The following is a 13408-nucleotide window of genomic DNA, read 5'->3' as shown; positions in this document are numbered from 1 at the left end:
GGAATACATATTTGTGTTCCTGACTCTATAGTGATCCTTTAAGCTATTTCCTGTAGGGTTTAAAGCTTGTGATGCATGTCAAAGATTGCTAACTTTATGTTAAATAAAAATAAAAAAAAAACAGTCACATCTACAAAATATATTCATGGTTACATCTATTGCAATTTGACTGGACAAAAATAGCATGAATCTATCGGCAATATTAGGTTAAACTAATTAATCTAGATGACATTTAAGAAGAAAGATATACTCAATAATACAACAATGCTTGCCATTTCAAGGCTAATATTATTTAAAAACAGAAACACAAAGTACCAAGTACTTCCAGAAGGATCTTGGTTTCCAAATGCGCTAAATGATCCGTCTTTCCTTTGGAAAGTAAGTTCTATCTGGTACCCTGCGGAGCAAAAAACAAATTATTTAGATTGCATTCTTTTGGAAAGGCATGGAAAGTGAACATTTGCTAAAGTATATTTTCTAAAGTACTCTAATGCTTACAGTAAACAAAAATAATTTGACAAGGAACGAATGAAATTGTGTAATTAAAAAAATCAAAAAACAATGGCTGTGGATGTTAAAACAATAAGTTGAGCATTTCTAAAAGATCATGGTGTCCTATTTTAATGTATTTGAGGCAAAATGTAGATACTCATATGTTTAAAAACTACAGCTCACAGTATACTTATATCCTTAAGGGCAGTGGTGAAACTAACTTAGAGAGGGCACTGATCCAACAATGCATTGCTAGCTGGGGATCTTTCATTTGCACATCCTTGCAGGGATTTGTTTGTGGGCAGTGTTTGCATGTTTGAATAAGCATGTTTTTTTATTTTATTTTTTAGTATGTATGTGTGAACAGAAGAACAGAAGGGTATATTTGTGTGTAGTGTTGGAGTCTGAATGCAGTTGTGTTTTTATGTACTGTTGTCCTTTGAAAGCAGTGGCATCGTTGTGCATAGCGTGTTTGAATGCAGGGGTGTGTTTGCATTTAGTATTGATGTTTAATTTCATATTGTGTTGGAGGCATTTGTTTGTATGTAGTGTTGATGTTTGAATATGAATGCTAGGATCTATGCACATGTACACATTTGCAGTCACACACACAGTGACACAGATACACACGAACACACAAACACACAGATACACACACACACACACACAGATACACACTGAAACACAAATATACCCACACACTGATAGATATACACATAAGTCTCAATATTCATATTTTTAGCTATGTCCGGAAGGGTGTCTTTCTGGGCTGGCTGAGGCGGATGGGAATGCGAGCCTATCCAGACTCTCTACCTGCATTGCTCTACCTCCTCCCTCTCTGTGCCTCCTCCATCCTCCTCTCCCATGCTAGCCACTTCCTCCCAGTGAAAAAGGTCCTGTCGTGCTTCTAAAGGGGCGCAGCACCCTACCAAACTCCTTATCATATCTGCCTGCCTATCGGGTTTGACCTTAGTACATGGGTCTCCAAAACCTGCAGGCCCCAGTGCAGCCGTAATGACTGCAGCAGCAGTAGTTCCACCACTGTTTAAGGGTCAAATAGTCATTGGATTTGCAGTTTTAAAATTAGCTGATGATCTACCTTTTGTTAACAAATGGCCTAAAAGTAGTCTTGTCCACAAAACAGTTTTATAGTACAGTGTAAAAATTTGATTTAAACATCATGCCTTTCACTCCTGGTATGTCTTTTGGAAAGCAGCGAATACATAATTTTTTCCAAATGGATATTACTAATCTGATAGGAACAATGTTATATGGATCTGAAGAAGCTTTGAATGTAGCACCCCATAAATACCAGATTGCACTTTGCATGCTAGAATGGTCTGTGCCTTGCACTAAAACATTATTCGGTAAATCAGAATAAAACACAAAAATGACAGCAGAAACCTTGTATAATGATATCTTGTTTTCAAAAACTGTGACTTAATACAGCAACCTATATTGTAAAAAAAGTGTTTTATATTTTTTACAAAATAAAATTTTATTCATGTGTTGACCTCAGAAAGCACAAATTCAGTGTGCTGCCCCTATTGTTTTAGCAATATCAGTTTAACAGGATACTCTAAATTCCATAATCATTACATCAGGGGCGTACCTAGAGCATTTGGCACCCGGGGCAGATCCTGTGTGTGGCACCCACACCCTCTTCTCAAATGTAAAAAACATCCGTAAAATGTTTTAAATTTTTTCTTTTTTTATATAATATATTGCACAAATTTGTAAACGTTGTAAAACCCCTTCTACCAAAAACCCTTTTCCTGCCCTGCCCTTCTACAAAATCCTTGTCTTGTCCCCCTTCTACAAACCCCTGTACTGCCCTCTTCTACAAAACCCCTGCACCCCCCTTCCACAAATTCCCTGCTCAGCCCCCCTTATACAAGACCCTCGTCACCTTCTACAAAATCTCTGCACCCCTACACACACAGTTGCAGGCAGACAGTCACACACACAGTTACAGGCATACAATCACACAGTTACAGACAGACAGTCACACACACACAGTCAGAGACAGACAGTCACACACACACACACACACACACAGTTACAAGCATCATCACACAAGCACAGGCAGACAATCACACACACACACAGACAGTTGCAGGCAGTCACACACAGTCATGGGCAGGCAGTCATACACACAGTTACAGGCAGACTGTTGCGCACACACACACAGTTAGAGGTACACAGTCACACACACACACACACTGACATGAAGTCACACACAGTTACATGCAGACAGTCACACACACACACACACACACACACACACATACAGACTCACACACAAACACACACACAGAGAGTTACAGGCAGACAATCACACACACAATGTCTCTCTCTCTCTCTCACATACTTACTTACAGACAGTAAGGGCTGGAGGAGGAGTGGATTCTCTGAAGTCCCTCCCTGGAGTCTGTTAGTTGTAGAAGCAGGGACTCCTTGCCCTCCATGTGCAGCAGTAACAGCAGCGGGTGGAGGCTATGTTAAGCTCCGCTCCCACCGCTGGGTTGGCTACACCACCGTCGGATTGGCCCCGCCCCACTTTCCTTTCGTGCGGTTGGGTTTGAAGTGGCTGAATTGCTGGTCTCTGCCTGTGTGAGCTGTGTTGGCTGCCCGGCGCCCCAACTGCCATGGAAACCTGTGGCCACACAGCTCACACATGCCTGGCCCTGGTCATGACACCCCCCTAACTGGTGGCACCCTGGGTGGACCGCCCCCCTCACCCCTCCCTTAGTACACCACTGCGGTACATGTTTCATGGACTCTATGGGTGTCCTTCTGTTTTTTTGTCAAACCATTTTACCCAAAAGTTACTCACTCATCTTGGAATATCATATGAGAATATTTAACCTTTATTATGCATCAAAATATTTGTATGGGCAATGCTGAGCCCTCATTAAACCATTTGGTAACACGACATTAAAGGGACACTCCAGGCACCCAGACCACTTCTGCTCATTGGAGTGGTCTGGGTGCCAACTCCCACTACCCTTAACCCTGCAAGTGTAATTATTGCAGTTTTTCATAAACTTCAATAATTACCTTGCAGGGTTAACTCCACCTCTAGTGGCTGTCTACTAGACAGCCACTAGAGGTCACTTCCTGGGTTCTAGCACAGGAAACCTGTGCTAGAGCGTCGCTGGACGTCCTCACGCTGTGTGAGGACCTCCAGCGTCGCTCAAAACCCCATAGGAAAGCATTGAAATGATTTTTCAATGCTTTCCTATGGGGAGACGTAATGCGCATGCGCGGCATTTCCGCGCATGCGCATTAGGTCTCCTCGGCCGGTGGGCGAGATTAGTCTCGCCCACCGGCCAACGTAATCACCAGGAGGAGAGTCGCGGAGGCGGAGACAGCGGCGAGGGACATCGCCGCTGTCCCAGGTAAGTCACTGAAGGGGTTTTCACCCCTTCAGTAACCGGGGATTGGGGGGTGGGAGGGAGAGGGACCCTCCAGTGCCAGAAAAACGGATCGTTTTTCTGGCACTGGAGTTTCCCTTTAACCCTGCCTTATAGGTTTGTCTACTCCTGGAAAAAACTCTTTCAAAATAGGCCTGTTTCAGATGATTGTCTACTGGTATTTTGGAATTACACATACTATGCGATTTGGAAAAACAAAAAATGTTTTCTTTATTAAATCTGTGGACATAATTTGTTCAATTTAGCATACCTTCTTTCATAAATGAAAGCAGCTGTGGAATAACTTTGTCATTTAGCTGTTTGGTATTAGTTAGATACTCCATAACAAAAATGTTAGGAGCAAATTTAACCATATTCTGTTCACCACATCCATACGGCAACTGAATAAGTGACTGTATACCATTTATTGAAGGACCAAGGATATCACCTGCAAAAACAAACAAATATATATATATATATTACAAGATTGCAGTATTTTAGACCTAGATATTTATTAAACAAATTACTTGACTTTGCTAAGAAGTACTAGATATTCAGAGAGAGTTTTAATCCAAGGAATGACTACCAAATTAAATACATTTTTGATCAGGTTTACACGTCAATAAATATACATAGATACATGACGTAAAGGCTTTTTTGTTTCATTTTAAATGTTTGTACTTGTAAAAGATGAATGTATAATATTCTTACATTTTGTATCATATAAATTGCTTAGAGTCCAGTGCCATATACTTCTGCTAAAAATTACCAAAAGTTCAGTTTGTTGCAAAATTGGAAAGCACTTCAAACTGTGTTTTTTTCCTTCATTTAGATCAACAGCATAAACAGATGTGAATAAATCTGAATTTGATGGACACAAGTCTTTTTTTCAGCCTATGAAACTATATATTTGTCTTATATTATTATATATTCGATATTTTTCCTTTGAGATGATTACACAAGTGTATCTTTACTACAAAACCAGTCCTGAGAAGAGGCCAAACCACACACTGGTTGCTGGTGAAGTTTAAAGATGGAGTGGCACTTGACTCCTACCTTCAGAATTTGACTCTGCTTGTTTAATCCTATGTACTCAACTTCTAACTGAAGGAAAGGTCAATTCAGCACAATAAACCTGCTCTGTTCAGCACAATAAACCTGCAGATACACATATTAGCGAAACAAACCCTTTAAAGAGGTCTGACTTCACCCTTTGATGCAGTGACCCAATGACAGCCCTGGAAGAATAACAATATGCAGGCCTGTCTTTTAGAGATCCAGGATCTGACATCCTACAGCCAATGGGTGACCTCAGAAATACTGTTAGAGCAGGCTATGAATACCTGGATAAAACATTTATTTAAAAAGTACATCCAGATTTAGATATGTGGGGTGGGTTTTTTTCCACACCTGCCCCTATGAACTATCCTTCATTGAATTTATCACCAAGATTTATAACACTTATTTACAAGAACAGTGAGGGATTAACACAGCACCAACATTCACTGACATTGATGCCAGCTGTAAGGAGCCAGTTCAATAAAACCTGACAGCCATGCTTCTTTGTTTATAGTGCTACAGGCAGTGGTACCGGGATATAAAACCATCTGAGTTACCTGCTAAATATATATCTGCCAGATATCTACTTTAGGATTTCTTTGTGATTTTGATGAACTCTCCTTTAATCCCTTTATTAAAACACATTTTTAAAAATACATATATTTATATACATTATATAAACATATGTTTCTGTTACACACTTGTAATCTAGTTGTAAAGTAAAATAGAGCATGCTGTTTTCCTTACCAACAATACTGATAAATGCCTTTTCACTGCCACTTACTACATCAAGAGGGAATGTAAAGTCCAATGTCTTTGAAATGTTTTGTGGTTTATTACTGTTCAATTCCAAAAGAATAGTTTGTGAATATGAATATTCTATTCCTTCAGCCTGTCAGAATAAATCAATATAATTCAGTATAATACTCAGCATATCCATAAAATTTAGTTGTAAACACAGTGCACGCTAACTTTCCACATGAACAGAGCCAGTTATGAATTTTTCAAAGTATAACTGAAAATGGCATCACAAGATAATGTCCTTTGTATCATGTAAAGATAAAAACTCCTTTGTTTATCAGATTGTAGAAAAGCAGATGTACTATGACTTCACTGCAAAAATGTTGTCAAAATCATCAATAAACGTTGAAATGTGCTTTTAGAGGACCACTATAGGCACCCAGACCACTTCAGCTTAATTACGTGGTCTGGGTGCCAGGTCAACCTAGGATTAACCCTTTCTGCTGTAAACATAGCAGTTTCAGAGAAACTGCTATGTTTACTTTAGGGTTAATCCAACCTCTAGTGGCTGTCTCCTTGACAGGCGCTAGAGGCGCTTCCTCGCTTCTCACTGTGATTTTCACAGTGAGAAGACGTCAGCGTCCATAGGAAAGCATTGACAATGGTTTGCTATGAGACTGGCTGAATATGCGCGCAGCTCTTGCCGCGCATGCACATTCAGCCGATGATGGGGAAGGAGAAGTAGAGTCTCCAGCTCCGATGGAGCCCGGCGCTGGAGAAAGGTAAGTGTTTAACCCCTTCCTCTCCATCCAGCCTGGCGGGAGGGGGATCCTTGGGGTGGGGGCACCCTCAGGGCACTATACTGCCAGGAAAACGAGTATGTTTATAGTGGTCCTTTAAGTATTCAACAACATATACACACTTATTAGCCACAACATTAAAACCACTTACAGATGAAGTGAATATAATTGATTAATTTACCATCTTTCCTCTGGCTTTTTCAATCGATTGAAAAAGCTAGAGAAAAGGACAAAGCATGTCTTGGAGCATCTAAGAAGCCTTTGAGGACATTTATTTTATATTATTTGATTCACCTTTTGTTTTTTTTATACTATTTCTATGTATAAATACATTTATCCAATTGGATTTTTTGTCCTGCTGGCGATTTACTACCATTTGCCTTCTGCAAAGAAGGGTTAACCCCCTTTAGTGGGTTATCAGCCTTGACACCTAGAGCCAGGTTTTCCTATTGGCTCTTTCTAATGTAAGCAATATTCATCCTATGTATAAGATCACTGGATTATTAATTTATTAAACTAGGGATTGTTTTCTCTGTGGTTTATTTTGAGCTCAACAAGAAAATTAAGAAGAGAGAAAGGTGTCACCTTAACACACCAAAGTGTTTGTGATTTGAGACAGATCCTGCATTTGGCTCTATCTTTGTGAGTTTGTCTATTTTATATTTTTTACCACTTAATATTGTAGGATATACTACACCATTATATTTCTATATCTCTTCCCCCCCCCCCCCTATGCTTTGGTTGACTGTTTCCCATTTGAGTCATACATGAGGGGTAAATGTGTTTTATCAGCGCTGCACTTAGGAGATTGGTGGTGAATAGGATTCAAGACCGGGGAAATTTAAAAGCAGCTAGAACGGATGGAAATTATATGCCGCTTGAGAAAGCCCATAATTTCGAGTGAAACACGTCTCGGACTACAGGCCTTATTATAGACAATTACATTTACCATTTATGTATGTTTTTTAACGTATATGCTTTTTTTTTTTTTTTTTTATTTGAAAGTAAATAAATATTTCTAAGTCCTACTTGGCTTTATCCACTACCTGCTGCTAAAGAAGGTAAGGTGCCCCCTCAATAGGCACACAAGCCAATATACTCAGAGCCAGGTTTCAGTGGCTCTGAATAAGGTGAGCAAAATATTTGCATTTAAAGTCTATTTACATGTATAGACCATACTACACCAGAAAGTTGTCTCTCACTTTTATCTAATTTCTTGAGGATATCATCTTTGGAAAGAAAGGGTGCAGTGTCACCTACAACACTACTGCTTATATCATTTGAGCCTGTCCCCTAGAGGCTCTTATCAATGTGAGTTGACACACATGTGCTATACATTTGATACCTATTTTTTATTAGATTTACACTATATTGTTTTTTCTTGTTTTCCTTTTATATGTGTCTACTCATCGTTTGAGTTAAATATTTTAGGGTAAGGGTGTACCTTTTATTTCAATGTGTAGCGATCCATTTATATAGCTAGTATAGGTCTGAGTGTTTAAATCATATCTAGCTGGTTTGTTTTTGTACATGTTAATTTATAGTGGGTGGAAGAGAAACTCGTTGGATTGTGTAGCAGCTTTGTTAATTTTAATCTGATATTAATAACTTTTAAGCGCACTATTTACAGCAACCACTTCTACATATACACCAAACTATTTGCATATCTGGATATATAGGCTCAGTGGCAAGGTGCATTTGGGAAAATGGCCTTAGGTTAGTAAGGAGGTTAAATATGACCTTGGGCACAAATGGTGTATTTAACTAAGTCATCTACACCTTTTACTGATAAAAGAAAATTAAAACATTAATGTATACCTATGATACATTTAGCTATGATACATTTATGATACAATACCTAGCTATACATTTACAAATACCTATACAAACAGCTTTAAAATCATTATACATGTTACAGATATGTGAATCAATCTCTGCTATCAATTACCACTAATATTAAAGGTACAGGTAAAACTCACAAGTGACCAATCATTGATAGATACCTTGACAAGTAGTTTTTGAGATAATGCATCTGAAGTAATTGAGGATATGGCTTTCACTTTAATGGCAATCTCACCCAGCTTAATTGGTTTGATAGGAAAGAAAACCCGTTTTCCTTCTTGACTTGGGACCAGGATCGCTTGTTGGCTTCCAGATTCATTAACAAAGGCAAACATTACTTCAAAAGCATCACTTGATTCAAGGGTAACCAAAACCTATGAAAATAAAATGCATGTTGAAAAAAAATTTTTTTTCCTGTATCTGCTGCATTCTCGTATACACTTTGGCTTTTATCTTAGCATGCAAGTGCAAAACACTATTAATTTCAACCATTTTCCAAGCAAACACCACTAGTTACAGAATGTTTAGAATAAGGACCAACAATAAAGTAAGGACTGACTATGACTGTCATTCATCTCATCAAAGTTGGACTTAAGGATGCACTATCCAACAGACATCTAATTTTTTTTTCCAGACTGAAGATCAATGTAAGCGTGGTAAATCTTGCTGATCTGAATTAGCCCTTCACTGAAACAAATGATATACTCATGTATTGCTAAGCAATGAAATTTGAATTTAATCCCGTACTTTATTTTTACTTCAGCACTAATTTGTATCCTTCTAAGTAAGAAATTACCTGCCAGATATCTTCTCTGTTTATCTGCTTGTGTACAGTGCAATTGCAAAATGTTTTCTTTATCCCTACTGGTAAAATCTACAGCAGCCTTTTGTAATGCAAACTTAATTCTAGCAAAAAGTGAGCAGTGCAGAAGGATGGATTGTTTTGGACAAATGAACACAATCATAAATAAAATGTTAATTTGTTATACTTTGTTGAGAATCCATTGCAGGCAATGGCTACTTGAAGTCTGCATGGACATCACCAAATGATGGGTTTCCTCCTTTGTGAGCTTTGGCAGGCTATTACTGCAGGTGTCTTGAGTTGTTTGTTTGTACGTCTTTCTGCTGTTTAATCTTTTGCAGGTGAAAGGCATGCTCGATTGTATTGAGATCAGGTCATTGACTCAGCTATTGCAGAATGTTCTGTTTCTTTGCCTTAAAATCTCATTGGTTGCTTTTTGCAGTATGTTTTGGGTCATTGTCCATATATAAAGTGAAGCGCCGTCCAATCAACTTCACTGAATTTGGCTGAATCTGAGCAGACAATATATCCCTATTCACTTCAGATTCCATCTGCCTTCTGTCACTTCATTAACAAACACTAGTTACCCAGTGTCACTGGAAGAGATGCATGTCCAGACTATCATACCGCCTCCACTGTGTTTTACCAAGCTGTCTCCATGCTCTTTTCTTCCCATCATTCTGGTACAGGATAATCGTAGTTTCATCTGCCCAAAGAATGCAGTTCCAGAACTGGGCTGGCCTTTTCTCTTCTTGAGGCTTATGAATGGTTTGCACCTTGTTGTGGTGAACCCTCTGTGTTTTGATTTGTAAAGTCTTCTTTTCATGGTAGACTTAGATAATGATATGGTAGACTTAGATAATGCTCTCCAGGAGAGCGTTCTTCATTTGGCAGGATGTTGTAAAGGAGTTTTTCTTTACCATACCACCACTGTTGTTTTCTGTGGACATCCAGGTCTTTTTGTGTTGTAGAGCTCACTAGTGCATTATTTCTTCTCAGAATGTACCAAACTATTGATTTGACCACTCCCAATGTTCCTGCTATCTTTCTGATGGATTTTTGTAGTCTAAGGAGTGACTGATTTACTTGCTTTGAAAGCTCATTTGACAGCATGCTGTGGGTTCACAGAAACAACTTCCACATGTGAATGCCACACCTGGAATCCACTCCAGACGTTTTACCTGCTTAATTGATGAAGAAACAATGAAGGAATAGCCTACACCTGTCTATGAAACAGCTTTTAAGTCAAATTAACTTTGGTCCCCTGAAAAAAAAAAGGGGGGCTACATAAAGCTATTATTACTAAACCCTTCCTCCAATTTGGATGTGAATACATTACAGCCCCTATTCATTATTTAACTGTAACTTATATAACAAAATTTGTGTCAGTGTCCAAATATTCCTGTATGTATTCCATGTTTCAAATATATGCTATTCTGTTTTTTAACACTTGGTAGTGAATGGATACAATGCCTCAATTTATGGTCAAAATTGGAAACAGCCACATTGAGCTGCCTTTGGCACTCTTCTAAAATGTTCTGTTTGACCACCAAATACTACATTGGACAAGGAACAATGTAATATAACAAAACAAAAGCAACATTGTTAAAAGGGGCAAGCAATACGCACAGTTTTTGAAATTACAGGAAATTTGATTGACTCTTAAGTGACAACAATGCCCTTTCTAGTTCACCTTCTTGATTAACCAAGACTTATAGCATTAAGGGAACTAAAATATTCACTTTTCTTGATATCACAACGGCATTTATGTTTCCACACTTGTGTGGAGGGCTAAAACATATCACCTGTTGTTTTTGTTTTATTTGATTTTTATAAGTCATCACTACCAACTAGAATATAATCCTACAGACCGTAAGCTCGTTTGAGCAGGGTCCTCTTCAACCTATCGTTCCTGTAAGTTTTCTTGTAATTGTTCTATTTATAGTTAAATCCCCCCTCTTATATTGTGAAGCGCTACAGAATCTGTTGGCGCTTTGTATATATGGCAATAATAATAAATAATAATAATAGAGGCTCTTAATATACATTCCCATGCTAGCTGAAGTGCTCATCATTTTAAACCCTTGAGTGAGTAAGAGTGTTTGTATTTCTTTTTATTTATTTTTTGCACTGTGAGTCCCAAATCATGGCTATGTGAGCCAGCAGGGAAAGATAACTCAGTGCCATTTATCTAGAATGGCAATGGCTAGGTGCTGTGACAAAGAGGACTCTACCAATTGTTGGGTTTCAAAATTAAGCTTGATGCACATCCATTCAGAACCCTTCAGTCATAACAACAACTGCAATGACCCCTGGAATACTGACTAATGTGGATGTTATAACAACTGATCTTTTTTTTTTTTTAACACCTTTTGAAGAAGCATTGTTTATTAAAGAATGTCTTTAAAATACACACCATGGTGTTTAATACAATATTTGACATTTTCAAGGTGAAACATTTTCAGATTTGAGAAAGTCACACTCACAAACAAAGAATAGTTTACCTCACTGTCTTCTTTTAAATAGTTAAACACAAGTACTTCCAAAGCAAATTGTTCTCCCCTGATAACATAAGTAGGCAGATTTAGGAAAATGAAAAATGGTTGAAAGGTTTCCAGCTGAAAGACATAGGAAATAATTCTAAATGATACAAACTGAATATTTGGCGTTAGCTATACGAATTATAAAACTCAAAAACATCAAAGTGACACATTTAAAGTTTCTTGAGATAATTGGTCCTCCAAGATGGTTATGTTAATATAAGATAATTGCCTTTTTGGCTGTATATTCTTCACGAACAAAAAATTATGACAAGTGAATGAATCATTAAATTAATTTTAAAAAGTAAAATAAATATAGATGGTCTATCAAATGTTTATATTATAGTCGTGTCAACATGGATTCCTGAGAAAAAGTCTTATTACTGACCTGAAATGTTGAACACTTTTTTAAGTTAAAGGAATACTCCATTGCCCAAATAAGAAAATAGCTGTTAAGTATATAGACCTCCAGTGAAAATAGATCTCATGACTGAAGCCTGTGCCACCCCTAGTTTTCAAACTCCTACCCAGAACATCTGTGGCTGTCTAATTATTCTCAGCTGAACGAGAACTCTTTTGCAAAGTAGGTGCTCTGAGCTATTGCCTACCTCTTGAGTTTAGCTCTACTAGGCTATCCAAACCAGAAAGGAACAGTACCGGATGTCTACTTGAAAGTCAGGTGGGTGTAACCAAGTTCATTCATAAAAGTGCCAATTTCTATTGAAATTTGAACTTTTTGTAAAATGAAAAAGAGGACACACTCTTTATACATGAAGCATTTCAGCAAGCTAAACTGCTTTGGGGGTCTGGAATGTCCCTTTAAGCTATTTAACCTTACTACAAAATTCTTTGCTTTTCTTTTTTTTATTAAAAACAAATCTTTCAAAATTTATACATTTAGAAGATTACCTTACTGAGTTCATTAAAGGAACACTATAGGGTCAGGAACACAAATATATATTCCTGACCCTATAATGTTAAACCCATCATTTAGGTGGCTTGCCCCCACCTCAGAAACCTTAAAAGGAATTAAAACTTACCTTATTTTCAGTGCCGCGCGGGTCTACTGGCACTGGCCCCGCACCCGATCTGCCTCCTTGATGACATCATCAGAATTGCCGATTTTTAGGGAATCCAATGCTTTCCCATAGGGATTGGCTAAAACCGGCAAGGAGGCGGGAAGGGAGGCGGGATGGGGGCAGGGCCAAACACCAATTTTGGCCAATCAGCACTTCTTCATAGAGATGCATTGAATCAATGCAGAGCATGGAGAAGCTGAACGGCAGTGCTGCCTACTGCGCAGCACTGCCCCAGGAAGCATCTAAAGTGCCCATCTGAGGAGTGACCACTTGTAGTTGCGGGCAATGTAAACACTACCTTTTCTGTGAAAAGGTAGTGTTTGCATGAAAATGCCTGAAGGCAATGATTATACTCACCAGAACAACTACATTAAACTGAAGTTGTTGTGGTGACTATAGTGTCCCTTTACCAACAATGTTGCACAATTTAGACCATAGTAGAATTGGAAAAATCAGGTTGACTGTTAAGAGTTGAAATGTTATCTTTTCATTTAGTTAGAACAATTTCTGTGCAACAAAATCCCCAATCATAAGATCCTTTTATTTAGTTAGCTATTTTCAATATATTTGAACAGATCTTTTCATTTAGTTAGAACTATTTTATCTTAAAGTGACACCAATAAATTGTAACAGTGAC

The 13408-nt window shown here is 38.1% G+C and overlaps 1 protein-coding gene across 1 annotated transcript in view; it reads right to left on the bottom strand.

Moving 5' to 3' along the window:
* The window catches only part of CD109 (CD109 molecule), a 188010-nt gene that overhangs the window by 47742 nt on the left and 126860 nt on the right, over positions 1-13408 (bottom strand). The window contains exons 20-24 of the mRNA XM_063442994.1: positions 11657-11770; positions 8512-8724; positions 5715-5859; positions 4180-4356; positions 316-397 (exon numbers count right to left, since the gene is read on the bottom strand). Of these exons, the coding sequence (XP_063299064.1) occupies positions 316-397; positions 4180-4356; positions 5715-5859; positions 8512-8724; positions 11657-11770 (731 nt within the window). The remainder of the gene's footprint in view (positions 1-315; positions 398-4179; positions 4357-5714; positions 5860-8511; positions 8725-11656; positions 11771-13408) is intronic.

This window comes from Pelobates fuscus, chromosome 2 (assembly GCF_036172605.1).
Source record: "Pelobates fuscus isolate aPelFus1 chromosome 2, aPelFus1.pri, whole genome shotgun sequence".
NCBI lineage: Eukaryota > Metazoa > Chordata > Amphibia > Anura > Pelobatidae > Pelobates > Pelobates fuscus.
Note: the sequence above shows the minus strand (reverse complement) of the source record. Positions and strands in the feature narration are given on the sequence as shown.